The sequence below is a fragment of the Dasypus novemcinctus genome, chromosome 15, assembly GCF_030445035.2.
Source record: "Dasypus novemcinctus isolate mDasNov1 chromosome 15, mDasNov1.1.hap2, whole genome shotgun sequence".
Taxonomy (NCBI): Eukaryota; Metazoa; Chordata; class Mammalia; order Cingulata; family Dasypodidae; genus Dasypus; species Dasypus novemcinctus.
In genome coordinates, this window is record NC_080687.1 from 61887279 (window position 1) to 61912719 (window position 25441).

The 25441-nt window shown below is 37.6% G+C and overlaps 1 protein-coding gene across 10 annotated transcripts in view; it reads right to left on the reverse strand.

The window, feature by feature from the left end:
- Window positions 1-683: 683 nt before the first annotated feature.
- Window positions 684-25441, reverse strand: part of LMO7 (LIM domain 7) — a 231272-nt gene continuing 206514 nt past the window's right edge. For 5 of the 10 annotated variants that reach the window (XM_058276574.2, XM_071208251.1, XM_058276564.2 and 2 more), the window contains 15 exons: window positions 24439-24600; window positions 23471-23658; window positions 22467-22527; window positions 20742-20798; window positions 18831-18856; window positions 18438-18542; window positions 17752-17844; window positions 16331-16947; window positions 14488-14550; window positions 12359-12411; window positions 10600-10813; window positions 6843-7127; window positions 4356-4464; window positions 2810-2912; window positions 684-1445 (listed from right to left, as the gene is read on the reverse strand). In XM_058276574.2, the coding sequence (XP_058132557.1) occupies window positions 1423-1445; window positions 2810-2912; window positions 4356-4464; window positions 6843-7127; window positions 10600-10813; window positions 12359-12411; window positions 14488-14550; window positions 16331-16947; window positions 17752-17844; window positions 18438-18542; window positions 18831-18856; window positions 20742-20798; window positions 22467-22527; window positions 23471-23658; window positions 24439-24600 (2159 nt within the window). In that variant the 3' untranslated portion in view covers window positions 684-1422. The remainder of the gene's footprint in view (window positions 1446-2809; window positions 2913-4355; window positions 4465-6842; window positions 7128-10599; window positions 10814-12358; window positions 12412-14487; window positions 14551-16330; window positions 16948-17751; window positions 17845-18437; window positions 18543-18830; window positions 18857-20741; window positions 20799-22466; window positions 22528-23470; window positions 23659-24438; window positions 24601-25441) is intronic. The other 5 variants (XM_058276567.2, XM_023584944.3, XM_058276576.2 and 2 more) reach the window with 2 other exon arrangements.

Here is a 25441-nt window from a genome sequence, read left to right on the forward strand (position 1 = left end):
TTAACAAAGGATGTTAAACTGCTAAATAAAACAAGTTAAATCCCAACCCTTGTTAGACATAACCTTGTTATATATGTCTCTCAACTCTAACCATCGGGCATTTGTTATTATTCTTTGCCTGTTCATTGAGATTGATATTTTTCACTTTTTTTTTTTCCCCTAGATCTCACACCACAATATAAATGGAAATTCCAAGTAAAATGATAAGGTAAATTGAATTCTTGAAGACAAAAAATTTAATTTTCATGCTACTCTTCTCCCTGACTTTGCCACTGCAGAAGTTCCATGTCTTAATGTATTATAGGAGGGGTAAAGTCATCCTTTCTCCTTCTCTATGTTCACGTCATAAAACAGATATCTGCTTTCTCAGAAATATTGGAAGAAAAAAATATAACTTCTCTCTGTTCTGCTCACTCTCTCTTCCCCATAGTTTTCAAAAACATAACTTTCTATAAAAAATAATGTTCCTCCTTAAAAGTTTTCAGTAAAAACAATATCTAGATTATGGTGATAGTTACACATATGTCAAAACTTGTCCAATTGAATACTTTAAATTTGTAGAGTTTATTATATGCTAAATATACCTTAAAAAGCTAATAAAACATAACATCAAGAAAAACCACGGAATTACATATGATTAGAAGAGTGAAAGGTCACCACACCTCCAAAAAGAACAAACACTCTTTAAATGCATAAGCAAGTTTATTTACAAATGCACTTGAACAGAAAGCCTCACTAGTTTCCCGAGAAAACGTTCTGGTATGCAAAACATTGCTATTTTTCATTGACAGAAAAAAGAAGCTTTCTATTGGGACTGCTTAGCCACAATTCTGGTGAAGAAAATAGAGTGCCCTTCATCAAGCAAATAAAATGTTACATAAGCTAATTTTTTTAAAAAAATCATATTACATAGGTGGATAAAAGAATACCAAAAGCAAATTTGGGAGTGGATTTTACTGAAATTTTCCATATAGTTCTGCATTTAGTATACATTACAAATAAACAGAGCAAATGCAATTATATATTTATATTAACTATTTCAAATAATGTTTAAGAACCTTTTAAAAAAGAATAAAATACCCTCTTCAAAACACCACTTGAAAAGTCAAACTAGTTCTTTAACAGCCTCAAACACATTTTTGGAGTTCTTATTTTTTCTCTTGTGCTTCTAATATGTTGAATTCAAAAGGTAAATACTGCACTTTTCCCCACACATAGTTACCTTGTTATAAATAAACAACAACAAAAATACAGGTTCTATCAGGAATACAATGCTCCTATGCAATCTAAGAGGCAAGAAAAAAGAGTTATTCTTTCTTAAAAAGGAGAATAAAATGACAGACAACATATATTTATAGATCTACATCAGCAGCAACCACCTCTTCTTCTATCTGCAACAGTGCTTTCGTATGCAGGTTTACATCACATGGCGGTTGGCTTTCCAGCTGATCGGGCAAGGAGAGAAGAAAGAAAGGTGCTTAGATTCAATAACACTGGGATTTCGTTCCCTCGGATATACAGCAGTATCCACTCAGAGAATAACTCAGTGAGATAGAAAGAATAACCTTGTCATTCACTCTTAGGATAAAGGCAAACTACAGCCACTGGGCTCTAGAATTCATTTGCCAAAAAAAAGCAAAATGTAATTGCTGATATAGAAATAAATTACACTCAACTCTCCAGTATTTTTGTTAGAGGGGAAAAAAGGCATGGGCAATTCTTTGATGATTCCAAGAATCAATTATATTTGGCTTTAGAATTTGATTAAAGAGAGAAAAGAGAACACGCACACACTCCCCCCATTACATGGCCAGCCTTGCCATTCTCCAGTCTTAATGTCCACATCCAAGGAAAGGAATGGACAGCTGGGGTAAAAAATTAAATTAAAAAAAAAAAAAAGACTCAGAACCTATGGACAGATAAAAGAGAGTTGACTAGGCTTAAGCCATTTTCAAAGCACTCTTCACATAAAGGGCCACATAAATACCTCAGAGTTCAAAAGCAAATTGTTTTGCTGCTACCACTTGTAACACCCTTTCATAATAAGGAAGAAACACATGTTACCAGTATCAAGGTTCAAATATCAACAGCAACAATGGTTGTCTTTATGTAGCTATAAACAGTATGCAATCTAATTATGTTATCCTATGATTTATAACATTCTTTTACAAAAACATAGATATAAAGTAGCATTTGAACTTTTAGAAAAACTCCAGTTTTCTACTAATGAAACTGAAACACCATATAATCAGAATTAATGATCTTTTAAAAAATCATATATATTAATATATGAGTATATATTAACGCTAAGCATAAACTACTTTTTCTTTATTACTTTTTTTAATGATTGATTTTAACATTGATCTTATTCTAAATATCATCAAAGCTGTTAAATAATAGAAATAAGCAGGAGGTAATGAAGAGCAACCAATCCTTAGCCAAGAAACTGATTATAGTATGCATAGAAGATTCGTTTTAACTATCTGTCTTGTCTTGTTAATTTTTATTCTCAAATTACTAGAGGTTTCTTCAGATTCTGAGCAGAGAGCAAAGAAACCATCCTGGCTTTCAGGACCTCATCCATCTCTAATTCCTTGGCCCCACAATCTGCCCTAGTTTGGCTGGAATCCTGAGCAAAATGATCCCCTCACCGTATATCATCTTTGAAAGAGAGAGACTACGATCCCTAAAAACTGGGATTCTAAGGCACTGAACTTGAGGGAGAGATGGCTGCAAGTTCAGGGAGATGCATGGGAACCCGCGGTCTCCTTAAAAGACAAGAAATTTTCTCTCTGATTTGCTCTCTTACATTTGAATCTGAGATAGCAGTCGTTGCAGTACAGTTGGTTGTTTCTGATTCGGACTTCGGCTCCTGAGGAAGAACCCCCGAGGACAGACTCACAGGCCACACACTGAGGGATGAAAACAGAACACCCACAGTCAGTTCAAGAAAACTTGGGTCACTCCTGGCCCTGAGCGTGGAGTGGGGTGGGAATTAGCAGCTCTGCAGCTTCTAAGCTCCTAAATTCCTAGATACATTTCAGCAAGAGCAAAAAAACAAAAGGCCAAAAGATGGTTAGTAAGTTCAAATGGCACCCTGCCAGATGAGGCATTATTTAAAGAATTCGTAAAGCCAATTTTTTTTGGGGGGGGGGGGCAAGGGAGTAAAGAGCTTATTAAGAAAAAAGAAAATGAGAAAAGTCCGTGGTCCTGAGGCATGGATCATAGGCCTACTCCATAATGCCAATATTAAGAGCCAAGATGATCTTCTAAATATACCAGAAGCAGAAGTGATTCATTGATTGGTTTAAAGGAACTGAGACTTCGTTTCTTTGAGGAGCATGAAGGAAGGCAACAAAGGCACTGCATGAACGGACTGGAGGAGGTGCAAGAGCCTAGGATTCTGGCAGCCACTCCAGGGTGCCCTCCCAGCGTCCACAATGCACTAGTTTGGCAAGTGTTCCCACAGGGCGCCAGTACTTCAGAGGCCTGGGTACTTTGATTCCATGTACTCAAACACTAATTATTTTGACTCATTCTGCTCTGCCAAGGGACAACTCAAGCCAGCAATGTACATGCTCAAACAAGCTGTGGCCCGCAGATTCCAGGGTCAACAAGCAGAATCCTCTTGCACAATGCAAGTTCAAAAATGAAAGAGATTGATTCCTAAAGACAGGTACTACATGAAGCAGTTACAGCCTTCTTTCTTTCTTTTTTTTTTTTTGGAACTGGGACCAGAGATTGAACCCAGGACCTCATATGTGGGAAGCCAGCACTCAACCACTGAGCCACGTCGGCTTTCCTGAGTTGGATTTTTCATTTTGCTTTTTGCTTGTTTTTTTCTCGAGGCACGAGTAACTGAACACAGGACCTCCCATGTGGGAGGCAGGAGCTCAATTGCTTTATTTCTTTCTTATGTGCAAAACCCCATCAAGTGTAAGCAGGATGTGTAATTGTTACAATAATTTTCCTTATATATTTTTCCTTTTCAAAGCTACACTCTCAGGCACCGTTTAATTCTATGCCTCCATGCTGTTAATAACATTGGTAAATTATAATTGAAGTATGTCTACAATAGCCGGTTAGAGAGGGCATTTATGTACAGTAAATTGTTCTTACAGAATATAACAGATTGGAGAAGGAAATGCATAGTGTATCCAGATTAACTTTTTAAAGCTAGGTTCAAGATTTGAGAACTAAGTAGCAGACAATTTGCGATTCAAAGCGCAGCACAGACGATGAACTGAATGCAACAACCAGCTTGTTAGTGGCGCGCCCACACCCAGAGCTCAAAGAAGCCATGCGCTGTCCAAGCAAAGCTTTGCGGGCTGGCAGGCTGTTTCTCTTGGGCTCACCTTAAAACAATGTAAATGATAACAAAGCCCCAGGGACTCGATGATCATGGCGGCTCCTCTGCCCAGAATGCTATTACAGTAGGAGCACACACGCTTCCCACTGACTGACCTAGACGCAGAAGAAGAATGAAACAGAGGCTTTTCATCCATGCAGCTTAAGGTGATGGTAGAAAACAACACTTCAGCATTAATATTAATTAATAATTTAGGAGAGGCTATGTAACTGTGGGAGAAAAACTTTTACAAGCCAACAAAAGCATGCCTTGGTTATGCTGTAACCTTGAACGATCCCATGACAATTCTGAGACCCTTGACACCAACTCACCTACCTGCACAATTTTGGTGCAATTAGTCCACTCTTCACTTTATATGTATATGCTATCCTTAGATCACATCTTCACTCAGCAATATTATCTACAACTTCCACCCCACTTCCCCTACTCTAATCAATCCTACATCTTCTTGCCAGTTAAACTTGCTGAAGCACAACTCTAACCACGTCATTCCACCACTCAGAACACGAAAAGAGCAGCCCAACCTCCTCTCTGAGGCATTGCCAAGTCTTCTACAACTTAGCTTCTCAACTTTATTTTTCACCCTCTTTCTTATTTACCCAGTTTTCTAGTTTAAAAAAAAGGGGGCAGGGGGTATCACTGCTTTCCTGATTCTATGTCTCTGGCTTTCAGGATTGTCTCTTTCAAGAATGGAAAGAAAACCAACAGAAAGCTGAAAGCTACCACTGAGATAAGTAGGGAGGGTTTCTACTTTAATTTTCCATGTGGGTCTTATCTCTTTTCCCAGGCAATAGCCACTTCTCACTGACCCTTGCATCCCCAAGGTGCTAACACAGTGCTTTTTTTGCAAAGAACAGTATTTAGCTGTTCAGTGCCTGATGTTAGAAGGATACCACCTAGACCGAGAACTTCTCAGGGCAGAAAAGCCTATGTCCATGATCTACTGTCTAGAGTGGGTCTCTTGGCAAGTAAATGGATACTCTCTCTTTTACCTTGCCTCTACCTGATGGCCCTCACCTCCCCCCACAGTTACCATAAATCCTTACTCCTCCTCTCAATTCAAATTCCTTGATAAATATTGTGTAGATCCCGGCACATGCAGCATTATTTTGGACTGGCATAAATATGCTTTCTTACTAAAGTCCCTTATTTGATAGCTAAAAAACCCCAAGTATATCAGTATTTGTAGAAGCATATTTCATAATAGTCAAGAGGTAGAAGCAACCCAAGTGTTCATCAGTGGATGAATAGATAAACAAAACATGGTATATGCAAACAATGGACTATTACTTAGCCATAAAAAGGAATGAAGTTCCTCAGCCATGCTATAACATGGTTGAACCCTGAAGATATCATGCTGAGGAAAAGAAGCCAGACAAAAAATGATTCTACTTATACGAAATATCCATAATAAGCAAGTTCATAGAGAGAGAAAATAGATCAGAGCTTACGAGGATTGGGAGGAAAGGGGAATAGTGAGTTATTGCTTAATGGGTACAGAGTTTCTGTTCTGGGTAGTGAAAAAGTTTTCGTAATGGATGGTGGTGATGGTAGCGCAACATTAGGAATGTAATTAGTGCCACTGCACAGAACACTTAAAAAATCCCAGCATTCATCATTGTATTTCTTCTTTTTTTAAGAATTTCATTTATGAAGAAAAGTAGTATATGCCAGTAGAATTCATTTCTGGTGGCAGTGGAAAGACTGATGTAAGTAGTTAGGTGAATCATAACTCATCTGTGGAGAAGCCACTCAAACCTAAAAACCTTTGTGACATTTTGACATCTGTGCCTTATTCCATACCAAAAGGCATGTTTCTAGTCAAAACCTATCATTACAGTGCTGACAGAGTCCCAGCAGCACATGGCATAAAGTAGTAGTTGGTGTAGACCGAAAAAAATGTTGGCAAACCAGAGGAAAAACAAGCACTGATTTTGGAAATCAAAAACCTAGAAGGCAAGGTCCTACCTACATAATAATTTTTATCCAGTTTGTGAAAAGTTTCACAAATTGCAGAGCTTGGTTATACTGCTTTCTTTTTATACACAGTTCTTATTAAATAAGTTTGTATAACAGTCTCATTAAAATAGTCAAACATTTTATAACACTGCTTTCTCATGAATGTGAAAAGCATTCACGAACCATGGTATATTGTCACGATTCCACGTGGAGGATACCCACGCACAACACCTAAGATACTGACCAAAAGCACAGGCAAACAAGACAGCAGCATCATGCAGAATTCTGAAGGAATCCACTGGCTGCACTGACAGGCATAAAAGCTCCTCAGGGAGCATGGAGAGGTATTACGAAAGCCTTCTGAATTGATTTGATAAAAAACACTAAATTTGACACACTTAAAAAGGCTTGTTCTTCTTTTTCACTAGAAAATGTGGACAAGATTTGGAGGCAACTTTAGGGGAAAACGCCCACGAGACTAAGAAAAGACAAGGAGAGCCATGCAGGGCCTCACCTGTTGCGCAGCTGGGGCCCTGACTGAGAGGTAGAAGGCGACTGGCTGCGCGCTATGACCGAGGAGCCCGAGGAGGCGGCATTCACAGACCCAGCCGGGGGCGGCGGAAGGCTGGAGGATGGATTTCGCATATAGGCACGGTTAGATGTGGACACCAGCTGAGGAGGTGGGCGACTGAAGTCTTGCACAGAGGAAGAAGCATAGACTCCTGTAGGCGGATTGAGCCAAGGGGACTGTCTCCAAGAATTGGATCTTGAGGAATCCAGATTATCTAGAGATTCACCTCTGAAACAAAGAAGGGATTCATCAAAAACAGGTCTAACATATTCACTCAGAAATCTACGTAGCACGTCATTAAAGTCACTAAATGTATTCATGTATTTTATTAGTAGGCATTGATCTAAGAAACTCAGTGACATACAAAATTAACATTAACAAGAAAAGTTTCTCTTCATCATCTGAGAATCATGAAGTTTCAAATTTCAATCAACCTTAACTTATTTTTACTTAAATTTACTTGGTGCTTAGGTAAAATAATAAATATTCCAACAAAAGTAGAAAGAAAGAAAGACTGTAAAGTACTTTTTTTTAAGAAAAAAAAAGCTAATAAGACTAAGACTACAGATGTTCATTTTTTAAATCTTCGACAGTTTAGAAACATCATTCCTAAAATCTTTTTTGATCACTAGCCAAAAAAAATCAGTTTTTAAAATACCTATTGGGAAACGGACTTTGGCCCAGTGGTTAGGGCGTCCGTCTACCATATGGGAGGTCCGCGGTTCAAACCCCGGGCCTCCTTGACCCGTGTGGAGCTGGCCATGCGCAGTGCTGATGCGCGCAAGGAGTGCCCTGCCACACAGGGTGTCCCCCGCGTGGGGGAGCCCCACGCGCAAGGAGTGCGCCCGTGAGGAAAGCCGCCCAGCGTGAAAAGAAAGAGCAGCCTGCCCAGGAATGGCGCCGCCCACACTTCCAGAGCCGCTGACGACAACAGAAGCGGACAAAGAAACAAGACGCAGCAAATAGACACCAAGAACAGACAACCAGGGGAGGGGGGGAAATTAAATAAATAAATAAATAAATCTTTAAAAAAAAAAAAGAAGGTGTCTTGAGATTTAAAAAAAATAAAATAAAATAAAATAAAATACCTATTGTGCCAAGAATTGGAATAGGAACTTTCACAAAAATATTAAACTGATTTAATCCTCACAATACTTGTATTTCTTTTTTATGACAAAGAGGTTAGGTAACCTGCCTATAGTAAAAGAGCCAGGAAGTAGTAGAAGTGGTTTCAAACCATAATCTCTTTGACTCCAAAACAACACATGTCATGCCTCCTGTGCAACTCTCATTCATTCACCATCCAAATCCTTCATTTAATTGTGTTTACATTATGGAAGGATTCATCAGCCACTTCCTTAAATTGAATATACATTTAAAATAGGCTATAGCTCATAAACTTATTTAAACACAACTTTTGGAAAATCTCTATTAAAATTGTGTACCTACAAAAAAATAAAATTTAAAAATTTAAAAAATTTGTGTATTTACAGTAATATTTAACTACCAAAAAACCCTCAAAATTGTGTTTTACCTCTACATGGGCAATTTTGTTGTTACTGTTTTTAAAAATTTACTCTTAACCCAAAATTTTAAAAAATGTTTTTTTCCTTTTAATATTATACAAATAATGCACAATAATGGTAAGAAAATGCATACAGTATAGAGAAAATCTGAAGGAGAAATCAAAGTTCCACCTCACTCTTTTTCTGCAGCTCACCTATCCTAACCCCCAGAGGTAACCACCGTTAACTTTGTACCCTTCTGGACCTTTCCTCACATACACAGGCACATATTTATAGATAGATACAAATCTGCTTTACATAAATATAGCCACATCTATATGCATATGAAATATATTCATGTGTTTAATGTTCTTGAATGGGATTATTCTATAATTTATATCCCTCTGTAAATTGTCTTTTCCCATTTAATTTATCTCAGATCAATTTTCAGGTCAATGCATGTGATAGATTGTACTCTGGTGACTCCCAATGAACCACACCTCCTGGTATTCATGCCCTTTTGTAAACCCCTCCCACTGACTCTGTCCTTGTCAGGATGACTAACTTTGGTCACTGGGACTCCAGGAAGCATGAGGCAAATGGAGATTTGATAAGCAGTTGCATATAGGGGCTTCTGCTTTTCCAAGGCTTTCTCTTTGAATTCAGGTGCCATGCCACGAGCCCAAGCAGCTATTTGGAGAACAGAAAACAGAGGCTCCCAGCTAAGAGCTCCCAATGGAGCCTTCTAGATCAGGGATCTAATTATGGCCCACGGCCCATTTTCATATGGTCTGGCTTGTGAACTAAGAATTGTGTTTATATTCTAAGAATTATTTACAAAATTGAAGAACACTGGGCAGAAACCTTATGTGGCCCACAAAGCCTAAATTATTTACTGTCTGGTCCATTACATTTTTGAAAATGGCCAACCTTTGCTGTAGGTTACTGCAGCTGCCCACATGCCCCAGGTCAACGCCAGGCAGAGGGAAGAACCTCCCAGTGAACCCTCAACTGAGAAAACGAACTGTTGTTCAAGCAACTGACTTTTAAGGTACTGTGCTATGCAGCAATATATCTCTTTCACGTATTGAAATATAGTATATAGTATTCTATCTCATACTCAGAATTCTCTTAATAGTAGGTATTGATATTTTTATCGAGTTTTTTTTTTTTATTTGCTCTTATAAACATTTCAGTGAACACCCTTGGATATATTTTTGCATACTTGTCCAAATATATCCAGAAGATAAATCAAATTGATCACAGGGTATAGACATAAGCTTTTGGTAAATACACACTGAAAAATGGTCCACCCAATTGGGAACATGAATTCCTATTTCCTTATACACTTGTCTATATTAGATTTAATCAATCTTTTATTTATAAATCAATAAGCAAAAGACATACATGTTTTAGTAGTGCTGGCATCTTTGCATATTTATTGGCTTTTTGTGTTTTCTCTTTTCTATGAACTGTCTATTCATATACCTTGTCTATGTTCCTATAAATTTGGGTTTATTTACCAATTTGTGAAAGTTATCTGTATATGAGATAAACTGTCCTTTGTCTGTAATGTGTTATAAATAATATTCCCCAGTTTTTTGTCAGCTATGGAAATATTGAATCAGAACAGCTATAGCATTCATTTACCTAAACTACATCTTTTTCAATGTTTATCCACCATCTCCATTTACTTTTTATCTCTGTGTTTACCTTCTTAAAGTTACAAAATTATTGTCTTGGTTCCATTCTAACCATTATATCATTATAAACACAAGCAAATAGTTTAATTTTTTTATGTCCACAGCCAAGAAAATTCCAAGATCCAAGAGCAACATAAATTATTTAAGTGTCTGAATCACACTTCAAAGTTTAATACCCAGCTTTGCAACTTACTAGCCATGTGGTTTTGTTTCCTTCCTGCTTGAGAGAAAGTTTCCTCATACAGAAAAAGAGAATAACTGTCCCTGCCTCAAAATATTTTCTCCAGATTAAGTGAGATGATGTACACAAAGCAACTGTTATGTGCCTGGCTCAAAATAGGTGCTCAATGACATTTGTTCTATACTTTCTCCATGAGACCTTAGCGAGTAGGAGAAAAAAGTTAGTGACATCTCTTCTGTCCAAAACACCCAGACTGTCTAAAATAAAGGAGAAAATAAAGGACAGGAAGTAACTGCCAGCCTGTCTCATACCTTCTCATAACTCCAGGCAGACAAATGGGCTCTTTATTCACACTGGAGCTGCGCTGTCGGATCCAGCTGTTGTCATTGTGAAGGGAAGTTTTCTTCCGCATTTCTTGGAGGATTTGCTGTCTCTCCAACTCTGCTTCTGATGGGACTTGTTCCTTCTTGGTGCTCTTCTGTGAAGAGCTGGTGCTTGCTATCTGGTCCAAATATTTATTGCTTCCTAAATTAAAAACACAGTAAAAGCTTTAGGATTAGCACATCAAAAAAGTGATCAGCAATAAATCTCCAATTACAGTGCTATCGAAAAAATGTGGTATCATGCACCTATGCTAACATTATCAGTTCTCACTGAGGCTCTGCATGAGAACATAAAGTAATATTCTCCTCTTCTGGAAGTTTCAAGTGCACAACCACAAAGTGAATTCAGGAAAACTAAGGAGGCTGCCTAAAAAGAAAACAATCAATATTGAGTTTAGCAGTATTAAGTTACAAAATGCTAGTCTAGAAATAGTTTTTCTTTTATTCCTCCCTTCCTTCCTAAATCAAATCTATCAAGTACATGTTTATCAAATGCTTGCTGTGACAACTCGGCAAGGAAACAGGTAGTTTACTTCTTTCAAAAAACATACACTGCCCCTGGGGAAAGAGAGCCTTTAAGTGTATGGATCTCCAGCTTCCATTACTCAAGTGCTCATGGTATAAATCAGAATAAATCGTAACCCAATTGCAGGAATGAAAGCATATTCAAGCCACTGTGATGGCTTTTGCAAATTTGAAAAATATCCAAGTAACCCGAATAATAACCCATGAATGTCATCAGCCTTGTTTCTCTTCTAAGAAACTGGCAAAGCTATAATTTGGGTGTTGAATTTATTAATGACAATTAAGTCAGATTTTATCCTGAGGGCTTTCTCATTGGATTTACTGATTAATGTTTGATCTGAGTAAAACAGCCACAACTTTGAAGTATCATCCCCACTTAATTTGTATTAGGAAATTTCATCCAAGGATTTATTTTCTCAGTCTCCAGATCTACGGCTATTGTCATTCTTTCAAACATCATGGTTTGTGTCCACCCTAGTTTCCAGGAAGCAATGAGCAAAGCCACCCAAAGGCTTCTTACACACACGTGTGTGTGTCTATACACTATCAATTTGGTAAGATTTTAAATAAAACATTTTCATTTAGAAATTGCCTTAGTGGCATAACCAATTAATCTATCTAAATATATAATACCTTCCAAATTCAAGGAAGCACAGAAATTAGCATTGGAAAGAAGTTATAAAATAAAAACATGATAGACAGACAGAGAAATCGATCAATCCATTGATCAACAGGGCCTGCTACTCAGGAGCCTGCAATCTAGTTTGTAAAGGGGAGGAAGCATACATAAAAAATAACCAGATTAATCAAAGAAGCCACAAATATTTATGAGACAGTTTATAGGTAAACAGTTGCCATTACTAACAGATAATATGTTTAAGTTCATGACAGAATAAGACTACCCTAGGTTAAAAATATTTCATGAAAGAACAAAGAACTTATGCTGTACTGTTAATGGTGGCTAGGGAAAAGTTCAGGAGAGAAGAAATAGAAAATACAAATAAGGACAATCAAGACCAAAGCAACCAGATCCAAAAACACCTGATAAGTATTTCAATAATGTAATCTTAATGAAGTGGAAATATGTGACCTTAAAAATACTGATCATAGTGTGTGATAGCATAAATAAATTGTACTAAAGAAGTGTCAAGATCACATTTACCATTTTTATTTGTAGGGTAATTATCCAGCTCAGTGGTGGATCTAGATTTATTCCTGAAACACAGAATACAATATATAAAATACATCACATTAAGAATGTCTTTTTCATATTCATAAAGGAAAAACACCAAAAAGATTGTTTTTTTAAGCAGTTAATTTATTTTCAGTCTCTTGAGGTCTATTTACTTCTATACCAAGTAATTTTTCATGTTGCACTAACTAGTAGAAAACCATGACACCACCAAAACAGAGAAGAGTTAAGATACTAGAAATAAATATGAGTATGTGAAAGCACTTTTCGCATTTGTGAGATGATTAAGGCTATGGTTATTGACCAATTTTTAGACTCTTATTTTGTTCCAAACCTCATTCTACCAGGCTAAACAAAGCATGTGTCATCAGACTATGTAAAATCAGATTGTCTTACTTCTTCCATTTTGCCTGAGTGTTACAATGTTGAATTCTCAGGGAATAGAGTACGACTGACTCCTCTGAAACAGCAATTTACCAAATATTATCCCAGTTTTTCAAAGTGGTACTAGAGCTCATTGCCATAGCCAACTGCTGAAAGCGTCTGACTTTGTAATGGTAACATTTATGACAATAAGCCAGCAGAAGCCAATCTCATTCTTACTCTATTAGGCACACTGAGCTTCAGAAATAGTAATAACAATAAAATACAATTTTATTATAAATACATATGTGTATATATGTATGTACATCTATAGATGTGTGTATAATATACTAATATATAACGATGTGTAAAGCATAATAATAATAAATCACAACAGTTAGCAGATAGTGAATGGTTCCACTTATGTTTACATAGAGGAAATGGGGATATCTAGAAACACTCTTAATGCCTCTAGGTATGATCTATTATGACTTCCTGGAGGTGTTTTATATATTCCAGGATTCCTTACGTTTCCTTTCCCTGCATTCTAATAGTTTTCCCTAAGGTAATTAGCTGCATTTTTTAAAAGCTACTATAAATATATAAATGAGTAGCTTTAAAAAGGGAATAAACATTTTAGTGATCTCTAGTGACCCAGAATGATTCATTATCAATAAGGTCATCTAACAATAGATTTTTTATCTAGCTTATTGTCAGTCTACTCCTACTTGGTTATTCTTGTGCTTAACCACTCTGAGTCCTATTCAGTTATCCTGATTGTCTATAGATATGAGTTTTTATATATATCTAGCAAGTAAGACAGATATTTCAGTTTTTAAAACACAGACATTAACAGCCTTACCCTGGGTATCTCTAAGCAGACACTTAAGGTCCTTAGTGATTTCATAAATACCAAATATTTTTAAAATTACTTTATATTTAATGTTTGGGGAAATTTTAAGACATGTATAACTTCAGATAGCTGAAACCCTATCTTCACTCCCTACAACTGACCATTAATTCTAAACTGCTTAAGAGAAAGGCTACAGCTCCCATTTCAGAGGTCCACATGTAACCTCTTTTGGGGTACGCTTAAGCCATTACTCATAGCCTCCTTTAAAATAAAGGTTACAGTATACTGCAGTAAGTGGGCACAACTCTTCCCCTGCCTGCATTCATGCCCTTTGCAATGTGTCTCCTCCCTTAAAGAGGTAGAGCTTTTCTCCTCTTGTGAATCTGGGCTGGCCTCGTGACACTAGACAACAGAACGTGGCAGAGCAATGGTGTGCAGTTCTAGGCTTAGACCTCAAGAAGCCATGCATACTTCCTTTCTTGAATTCTTTCGCTCTACCCAAAGTATACCTTGTATACTGGCCTAATAGATGTTGAGACACGTGGCCTAGTTGTCCTCATTGCCCCAGGTGACAGCCAGCCCACCCCCAGAAGCAGAAGCCCACCCCCAGAAGCAGAATTGCCTGGCCAAGTGGTAGCAGATACCTGAACAAACCCGGTCAACCAGGACTGCCAACTGAGCCTAGCCCAAAATGCTGACCCATAAAATCATGAGCTAAACCACTAAGTTTAGGGGTAGTTGTTTACACAGCAAAGCTAACTGATAAAAGACCAACCAGCAAGCTCTTTTTGTATTCTGCAAAAGACAGCTCTACAAGGCATCTAGGAATATTCATGTTAAGGCAATTACTACCAACCTAGCAATAATTAAATATTCAACAAACCTGTCACCGGGAAGCAGTCCTGAAGAGTCTTCTCTCTTTGGTATGTCATAGGAATCAATAGGTCTAAATAATGGAAGAAGAGATTAGACAGTCAAAATAGGCTAAATTTAAGACCTTCTATTGGTTTAAGAAATAGATACCAAATTATATTATTCTAGTCTCTCAATAAGAGTGTTTCCTGGTTTAAAAACTAAACACACCAAAGTATTTGAACCAATCACTGCAGAAAATATACCTACTACTGAAGAAAGACTTTTGCAATTCATTCATTCACTCATCATTTATTCTGCAAGTATATATATGGAGAGTCTGCTGTGTTTTCAGTACTCTTCTAGAGCTGGGTTACAGAAGCGAATGAAACTAAATTATTGGCCTCACACTACTCACATTTTACTGTGCCATGCAGGCCAAACAAGCAAATAAATGCATACTATAAAGCAGGGGAACAAATGTGTATTTTAGACCTGGTATTTGGAAAGTGTAAGGTGATACTTGAGCAGTGACTTGAAGAATATGAGTGAGCAAACATACAATTATGGGAAGACTTCTTCAGGCAAAGTAGCTAGAAAGTACAAAAGTCCAGGGGAAGGGAAGAGGATGTGGCTCAAGTGACTGGGCTCCCATCTACCAATAGGAGGTCCAGGGTTTGATTCTAGAGCCTCCTGGTGAAGGCAAGCTGGCCCAAATGGCAAGCTGGCCTGAGCAGAGAGCTGGCCCATGCAGTGTGCTGGCCCACATGGAGTGCTGGCCCACACAGCAAGCTGGACCAAGCAGAGAGCTGGCACAGCAAGATAATGCAACAAAAACAGACACAGAGGAGAGACAATAAGAGATGCAGCAGACCATGGAGCTGAGGTGGCACAAGAGATTGAGCACCTCTCCCCCACTCTGGAAGGTGTCAGAATCAGTTCCAAGTGCCACCTAAAGAGAAGACAAGAAGGCACAGAAGAACACACAGAAAGCAGACAGTGAGCACAAACAATGGGATGGGGAGGGGGAATAAATAAATCTTAAAAAAAAAAAAAACCAGCGGAAGAATATGTTGGGCATTTCCAAGGAATAGAAAGGAACTTGGTAAGGCTGAAACAGACTAAGCAAGGGAAAGAGTAGTAGGAAGTGAGGGAGACAAGAGGACCAAGATCTAGCTCATACTAGCCTTGCAGGCCAAGTCGAGGACATTGGATGGTATTCTAATTGTGACGGGAAGCCATAAAGAGGGTTCTGAATAGGGATGTTATGGTGACATGACCAGATTTATAATGTAAAGGGTCTATCTGGGCTACTTGTGTTCACTTGTATAAAGAACTGACAGTGAGAAACGGATTTGGCCCAACGGATAGATCATCTGCCTACCACATGAGAGGTCCAAGGTTCAAACCCAGGGCCTCCTGACCCGTGTGATGAGCTGGCCCATGCACAGTGCTGATGTGCACAAGGAGTGCCGTGCCACGCAGGGGTGTCCTCCACATAGGGGAGCACCACGCACTAGGAGTGTGCCCCATAAGGAGAGCCCAGAGCGAATAAAGTGCAGCCTGCCCAGGAATGGTGCTGTACACACGGGGAGCTGACGCAGGAAGATGACACAACAAAAAGAGATACAGATTCTGGGTGCCGCTGACAAGAATACAAGGGGGCACAGAAGAACACATAGCGAATGGACACAGAGAGCAGACAACTGGGGGGGAGGTGGGGGAGAAGGGGTGAGAAATAAAATAAATAAATCTTTAAAAAAAGAACTGACAGAGAGAACAGGGAGACCAACTAGGTGCCTCTTGCAGTCAGAAATGCATAATTATGTCAAGCCAATTTAAAAGTGCATGCCCTTTGGGCTGTGGGGACAGACCTTCTATACTGGTATATTTTGACTGACGTTTCCCTCTCTCTTTCTGCCTGGCGCATCTGCTCTTCTGCACGCTGCTTCTGCTCCTCGAGCTCGGCCTGGCGCCGCCTCTGCTCCTCGAGCTCACCCTGACGCCGTCTCTGCTCCTCCAGCTCGGCCTGGCGCTCCTTCTGCTCCTCGAGCTCGGCCTGGCGCCGCCTCTGCTCCTCGAGCTCGGCCTGACGCCGTCTCTGCTCCTCCAGCTCGGCCTGGCGCTCCTTCTGCTCCTCCAGCTCGGCCTGGCGCCGTCTCTGCTCTTCGAGCTCAGCCTGGCGCTGCTTCTGCTCCTCAAGCTCGGCCTGGCGCCGCTTCTGCTCCTCAAGCTCGGCCTGGCGCCGCTTCTGCTCCTGCTCTTCCTGATATTGTTGCTCCTTCAGTTTTCTCTCGTTCTCAAGAATAAGCTGTTCCTGCAGCTTCCGTCTCTGGTCCTCGTTAGCCCTTTCCTCCCTCTCCTCCTCCCCTGCTCGGGTTCCTTCCTTGTCAGACGACTTGGACCCTTCACTCCAGGTGGCTTCCCAGGTGGCAAGAGCAGGCTCACGTGGACTCAGCAAAATGCTGTTTGAGTTTAGGACCATCAGTTCCTGTGAGACCAGTGAAAAAGAAACCCATTTAAATCTTTTATTTCTACAACTTTACATAGACACATATATATACACCTTTATTTTACATGATCTACTACAATTGACCCAGAATTCCACCTGAAACTATGTTAAATGTTTTATCATTTTTTTAAAAAGCCACACTTAACATTGATAGAATGATCTAATGATGTACTAGAGAAATTAGAAAAGTTGAAACATCGAAGCAAACTTCTTACACATCAGGGCTCACTGTACTTTTTAAAGAGCTACCTCGGGAAGGGGACTTGGCCCAGTGGTTAGGGCGTCTGCCTACCACATAGGAGGTCCACAGTTCAAACCCCGGGCCTCCTTGACCCGTGTGGAGCTGGCCCACACACAGTGCTGATGCACGCAAGGAGTGTCCTGCCACGCAGGGGTGTCCCCGCATAGGGAAACCACATGCGCAAGGAGTGTGCCCCATAAGGAGAGCCACCCAGTGTGAAAGAAAGTGCAGCCTGGGCAGGAATGGCGCCGTTCACAAGGAGAGCTGATGCAGCAAGATGACACTACAAAGAGACACAGATTCCCGTGCCGCTGACAACAACAGAAGTGGACAAAGAAGAACACACAGCAAATAGACACAGAGAACAGACAACTGGGGCAGGGCGGGAAGGGGAGAGAAATAAAATAAAATAAATAAATCTTAAAAAAAGAAAAAAAGAGCTAACTAGGAGTACATGTGGCCAAAAGCCAACTGAAATCTTTTATCTTCACCAACACTGTAAAGAGAAGGCAGAAAACTCAGAAGGCATGCTTTAACATTACCTCGTCTAAGTACTTGGAATTCTCTCTCTCTGCCTCTTGCTTAGCCCTTTGCCACTCTTCCCTCAGTTTCTCCTGCTCACGTTGATATTTTTCCTACAACAAAAAATACCGTATTAGTTATTAATTACTAGATTAGTGGTGTTACAGTTTTCCATAAGCATTTTTGCTACCTATAGACTTTCGCCTTAACCTTTAAAGACAGTGATTTTATTTTCATTTAACCAATCAGATTTTGGTCCCTAAATCAGAAAATAGCTTATATTTAAATAAAATACCGAAGTTGGGAAAGAGTAATTGAATACCACTGAACACATATCCACCCTTGATTATGACTGTAATTCCTGAAAGTCTTTAGGGAACCGTGGGGTGGTGGGTGGGGTGGGAAATGAGTTAGCCTGCCCTTACAAAGACTACACCTCTCACTCATACAAAAAAGTCCAGAAACTATAATCCTTCATACTCTCTAAAAACATCTACTGGTGTCTATAAATAATGATTTTTAAAGGACGACGCTCCAAGTCTTCAGAATGGAAAAGTGTTTAATACAAAATGTGTTGCATACCAAAATATGTGTTATTTCTGAAGTTATTAGAAATGCATATTTTTCTCCATACCTGTTGACCCTGACCAGGCAAAAGCAAAGAAAGAAAGCCTACTTCCTACTCGTCCATATTATTCCACTCTACCTGAAGCAGGCGATCTTGCTCCTTCTGCCACCGCTCCTGCCGTTTTCGCTCCTCCTCTGGATCCCACGCCCAGCGACTTGGGGCACTGATGGTTGGGACTGGAAGCTAACCAGTGAAGAAGTATGAATGCAGAAGAAGTCATATCTTCATTACGTCATCTATTGAACCACCTTTGCATACATAAAATAGTCATAATACAAGTTGGGTTTGCTTAAACTGTACCAAAGGGGGAAATGGCTTTATATTTCAAAATAGGTCTTTTCAACTTGGAAGAATTACTATTTGATAAGCTCTTACATGACTTAAAATGATGGTAAGTAGGGCTTCTGTGTGTTCATTAGGCCTTACCAAGCTCAACTAATTTATTCCAAACTACAAATGAATACAACTTACATCAGGAACCACAGAATCAGAGCTTCCTGTATTACAGCATGTGGGCAAGGAAGGAAAAAAATACAGCATGAGTCTTTGCATATCAATGAAACAATTATATCACTAGCTCCCCCTATATGCCAGTATACTAAGTGACATCAATGTTTCATTAAACAAATTCAGTAAATCCTTCTTTCTCTTTAGTTCCATCTGTTTGTTACTCATCTTTCAAACTCACAATCAGTAAAAAGAAGATAAACTATGAATGGTAGTGAGATACCAAAGCTACAATCTAGCTATCGGTTTTAATTTGGATCAGTGGTGTATGTCTGAAGGTGTTTCAGGGTTCTTTAATTTATAAACTGGGTAGTATCTCGTATTTGTCTTTTTTTAAAATTTCAAATGTTGTAACATCTTTTAAATCCATTTTTTTTCTCTCCACTATTTGATTACAATGTGACAGCGGCAAGTCACATTTTTCCAGCCATCCTGCTGAAGCTCCTTTTCATAAATAAGCCACTACAACAAACATGTTCAAGAAATGTTCCCTTTCCTCTCCTATTATTTGACTCACAGGTGCTCAAACTGCATGTGTAAACGTAAGGGTACAGTTTTATTCTTTTCATCCATGGGGGCCTACGTAAGTATGTGTATCTATACAAAGTACAATGATCATGAGAAACTGACAAATTTCAGAACACTCACTATTACACAGTATTTTTAAAAATTTTCCTGAAACCTTAGCTGTCATCAAATAAATTACTCACTTAAACAATTATTTTTTAAAGAAAACTACTTTGAGACTTAGAAAAATAACCATCCCTAAAATAGCCTGTTGAGGAAAAATGACTGTAAGTTAGGAAGATAAAGGAAAGAAATATTTCATCCAGCATGAGCTAGGAAAATGATACTATTTCAATTAAATTAACAAATAAAAACAGGACTTTAACAAAAATATGAATAAAAACACTGAGGATACTGACACAAATAGACCTTGCACATGCATAGCTGGCTAGCCATTTCTATTTATAATCATAAAGAGGTATTAATACACCGAAAGAATAGTAGGCAATTAACTCAAAATACCTAAGTCTAGTAAATATCCTGTTAAAGGAAAGTTTGTAAATGTTTTGATAATCTTAAAAATAAGAAACAGTAACATCTGAGGCAGAGACAGCACACTCTCCTGATTACACAGCTGCATTCCAAAGGCTGGCTATTACTTTTAAATTCTTGATAGCACAACACAGAGCTCAAACCGCATTCGGAGATTAAAGTATTAGACAAACGTGAGAGTATAGGGAGAGCCACATGCACAGCACACCAAGAGGCAGCCCAGCCCAACAGAGAGGATCTGAAAATGCAGTTGTTCACAGATGCAATCAGAATTTATTTATTTTTACTTCACATCAAAGTCAAAAGAACAATAACATTAGCATTCCAAAACCACCATCCCAATAGCAATAAACAACTCTGCTCTTTAGAAAGAGCATTTCCCACACCCAAAAATTGGTCAGAGTTTTTAAAACTTGGCCAATTTTATGCTGGAATAATGTAATATTATCAATTTGTAGGGAGCAGTAAGGCTTAAACAAAATTCCTCACTTCTTACTGTTACCCAATGGAAAGAAGTATGTGTTTAGCAGCATTTCAGTTTTGTTTTGTTTTTTTTTTAAGTTTAAAAAAAAGGAAAAGAAAAACTTTAGAGGTATGCAAAGGACACACAAAGACCCATTACCACAGAGGTAGACCCATGAGCTGTAAGAAAAACCTGATGACCCTGGGGAAAGAATGGAAATGGGTTATGTTGCTTGATCATAATGACAGGCAAACTGAAGAGGCTCAATACTCAGCACCACAGACCATCAGGAGGAGTGGAAGGTGGGAAAACAATTGCATGAAAGTGCATGAATTGTTAGCTTTGTGGTTTACCTTGTTCAAAAAATTGTGATCGCCTTTTTAAGTTTTTCAAAGAAATAGGTTCAGATGCTAGTTGAAAAATACAAAAAAAAATCAATCAATCAATCAATACCATGCCATTCTCTTTAATCTCTCACCACTGGAAAACTAAGTAATACTTGATAATACCTTTCCAATCTACAGCAATATTATATTTTTAAATGACAAAACTGATAGCCATAGAAGACAGGGATTATTTCAATGCAAATGTACACACATATTTTAGTAGTCTATACCACATTCAAATTAGTACAAGGACCAAATACTTTTATTAACAAATTTTAGCAGAGAGCATCACAAGTTCAGCGATGGAAGCCAAAATACCATCTTCTGTTGCAAGTTCACATAGCTTTAGGGAAACGGAAATTAAAATTATCTGCTGAGATTAATTTCTACAAAATCTCTTCTACAAGGAATATTGTTTGTAACTCAGAGTTTCACAACACTGATGAATAAGAAAGGAAATGTAAAGTAATGGGAGAAGGGAAACAACATAAATGATACGCAAAGAAATAAAATAAAAACAAATGCTAAAAATAAAGCATTCTTCTAACTAGGCTATCTTGCCCTAGTTATCAAGATTTTATAGCTACATTCTTTAAGTAAAGCAAATGGCGTTCAGCCAGATGAAAAATAACAAGACTGTGCCAAGTGACTACCATACTTGAGATAAATGATATTATAGTTTGATATTAGCTCGTGCTTCCTTGTCTACATGAAACCCTCAAACAACAGCTCTGCATATAGTTCCCTAATCATTCTAGAGTTAGTTATTTTTATAAGTTGGCTTTGCCTGTGTCACTGGCAGGACAGTACCCAGATGTCTTAGATTTAATATCATGAAGAAAAAAAGGAATGTTCATTTTAAAAACTCCTTTAATAAAGAATGCAATGTAAAACAATTAAAATATAATCACTTCATCAGAAATGAAATTTTTTAAATGATCATTAGGGAAAGGGAAATTTATAAACTTGGTATAACATTGACATAATCTATTTGGAACTGGCAGTTACAGATTCAAAGTCACCAAATTACCATGAAAACCCAGCTACACTCCTGTCAATCTGGCTCACAGTAAAGTTATCTTCTTTACGTCTCATTTCCTGCTTAAAGGTAGAAAATTATCTTTCCTACATATTTTGTGTGCCCAAGAAATGGCACACAGTGTGTGGTACCTAAAAAGGGAAAAGAGTTGTAACTCCGTAATATAAAATTTCCCTAGATAACACTGTCTGCTTTTTTCATTACAAATGGGTACTTTAGCTAACAATTGCCATTGCCATTGGCATTTCCCTATTAAGATTAGCTTCCTCAAAGTTTGTCCCTCTCACAACAATAATGGGGAAAAAGAAAACTTCATTTACCATCTCCTGTTCAACTTCAACATTCTCTCTGCCAGCATATGATATCAAGAAGGCTTCGGGAAAACCAGTCTTTTTTATTTGGCTTAGGTACACAGGCACTCAAAGCTCTGAAACATGCAACCAAAGCTTTGTTTGCAGTTCTTGAGCTCTTCAACCCTGGAACTGAATGCCTTCCCACCTGACTGCAATTGGATCTGTATGTTTTCTTTTTAGTTTCAACTTGCAATGGATCGATATTTCTAGCACTAACAGATATTAATTTTTATAAGACCAGAACTCGAGTGCTGTGCTTTTTCCTGTATTATAAACGTAAGATACATTAGTGATGTTTACCTTTTGATTCAAAAGTACTGCTTTCATCACGAATTCCATTGATTTCTTTGGATTCAGTATTCTGGATAAAGAATAAAAATGCTAGTTAACAAAAGTCTTTCCAATTGGACTTTGGGCTTAAATAATGCATTTCCTATTAGTGAAAATATCTTCCAACATGATGAGTTTTTCGGGATATTAATGCATTCCTTGTAGCCTCTCATATGCAGTAGAAACTTCAACATTCTTCAACATTTGTGGAAGGATTAATGACTAGCTGCATAGGCATGGATAATTTTAAGCTCAACCAGTCATTAATTTTCCAAGAAGCCAAATAACACTAGCTCATTTGGTCTATATTATTGAGTAAGCAAAATAGTCACATCTAAGATTTTCAACTTTTCTTATACAATGTAGCAGGATACCCTGATTAAGGGGAGTGACTTAGGATGACAACAAAACAACAAGGGAATCATATAAATGTTCAATAAATGCATGTTTAAATTTAATTGTCTGATTAATTTAAGTGAGCAATTCATATCAGAGAATTTGTATATCATACATATTTTTGAATAAAATAAGATAACTGAATGTCTCTTAACTACATATATAAGTCTATCCCACCTACTCAATTAAAAATGTTTCATGAGGTTTTAAGTTGTACACAATCACTATATTTACTTTATCAGTAAAGACTAAAGAAAAGAGAAAAGTTATAATTTGTAATTTTACATAATTCATAATTCATAGTCACAAGATACAATAGATGTTGAAAGACTGGTGAGAACAACATTAAGGAATTTTTCAATTTTACCATTATATAATCACTATTTCTCTAATTATTGAATAATGGCCATAGTTTTCAAAAACACATTTTATTCTTATTATATGAATTATCATATTCAATTATTTGTGTTTTTAAGGCAGTGTTAAATTTTTTCCAAACAAAATAAATTTCCATCCCACACACAGTTTCTATAGTCCTTTGGTCTACATAAAAACTTCCCACTTCTCAAAATACTTACAGAATTCTGAAGGCTTTCAGAGAAATCAGTCGTAATTGATAAATTTGAAGACTTGTCTGAGTTGTAAATTCCAGAAGTTGCATCAATCCACTTAGTTTCAGGTGAACCTATAATTTTGGTAGCCATACTGGTGAGATTGAGGGTTTTATGCTGTATAAATGGCAGGGAAGGTTGGTCTTTGCCCCAATCTGATTGGCACATGGAGATCAAGTAATGAGTAATCATAAATGATGAAGTGGAAAGAACAAAACAACTGAATGCACAGATACAAAATGTACATTTACAAGACGGACAGACAAATCAAGTAGTATGTGAAAGAAATGAAAAGTTTAGGGCTTTTGCCAATAGACCACCTTCCCAAAACACAAAGGTTAAATCATGTCAATAAAGATAGGACTAGCAAACTTGCTGAACCATCCCATAAACCAGACCTGGGCATTATTTTTTTTTATTATTATAAGTTGGTAGATCTAGAAAGGCCTAATAACCACCCCCCCCCCAATCTAATGTCAATAACTAAGAAACACTATAAAGGAACGCATATTGACAGCTCCAGATAATCAACAACAGGAATGTGACTACATGGCCTCTCTTGCACTGGTTACATGGGAAGTGCAGAGAAAGTTAAATCATACTGTAATTCTTAATACTGAACACTGTTATATAGGCTACAATTACCACAGTCTTCATATTTGCATTCAAAATCAGGCACAGTAAATAAGTCAATCAATAGAGAATGTTGAATTCAGTAAATTTGCTAGTGAATAGGTTTTCAAACAGGATAGTCAAGGAGATAGTGTTCAAGATTTGTCACAACGTAACCACAAAATACCTTTAAGCCAAAAATAAATAAGTAAAATTTTAAAAATTAAAAAAAAAAGAAGTTACTGAAGCAACCTGTTACAATTGTCTACCGAAAAACCATTTCCCAACTTAGAAATCCATACGCAATGATAAAACCAACTCACCAGACTTCCCATATCGCCTGACATCCATCACTAGGTTTCCAGTTTCCTGAGCATTTGCCATGGTTTCCTCCCACTGTTTTGTGTCCTTATATGAAAACTTGGTATTGTTAACAGCAATAATTTCATCATCTACCTGGAGCTGAGAAAATTCTGCTGGGCTACCTAAGTGATGCAGAGTAAATTAAACAATAAATTTAAAAACAAAACAAAACATGATCTACTGGTCATTACTTATTTAAATTAAAAGAAAAAAAATGGCTTCTTAATCTAAACTAATAGTTTCACATATTTGGGGGGGGGGGGAAATGGGGAAAGAGTCACTAAATTTTTTAAAGTTAGGAAATATTTGAGTATCTACAACATACAATGCACCAAAGGCATTTTTATTTTACAGTATGCACCTCCATTAACATTTAAGAAGATGAACTCATCTCTTCAATAAAATTTATTAGCTTCCTAAGAAAAATAAAAACTTAAGTTTCTAAATTAAAAATTTGCAATATATAGAAAATATAGTTTCCAAATCCAAATTTACTCTAAAATTTAAAAGAAATAACCAGTGCTAGTATGCAATTTTATATAGCTAAATATGTAAATAAGGATATCCTCGTGAATACAATAGCTTTCATTTTCATTTTAGTCCTTTTGGTAATATTTTGCAGAGTTCCCTGGCTTGGCTTGGAATAACCCTGGGTGGGGGAGGGGCGATCTTTCACAAAAGTCCCAAAACATCCTGACGATTCCTTGAGTAATACAAGTATTAGGATGCTCATAAACCAACAATTTATTATGTAGTATGCATTTACCTCAAAACATGATTTGATCTTAGGAAGTTCTTTCTAAATTTTCAGTTAAGTACTGTTTCTTAGTATTTCCAAATTATAAACCCAAAATTTTACAAATTCTATAAATGTCACAAAATTAATACTCAATACACTAATGAAGTAAGTAGAATAAATAATATGTAATTTACAATCCTAAATAATAGTCTATAGGGAGGTGA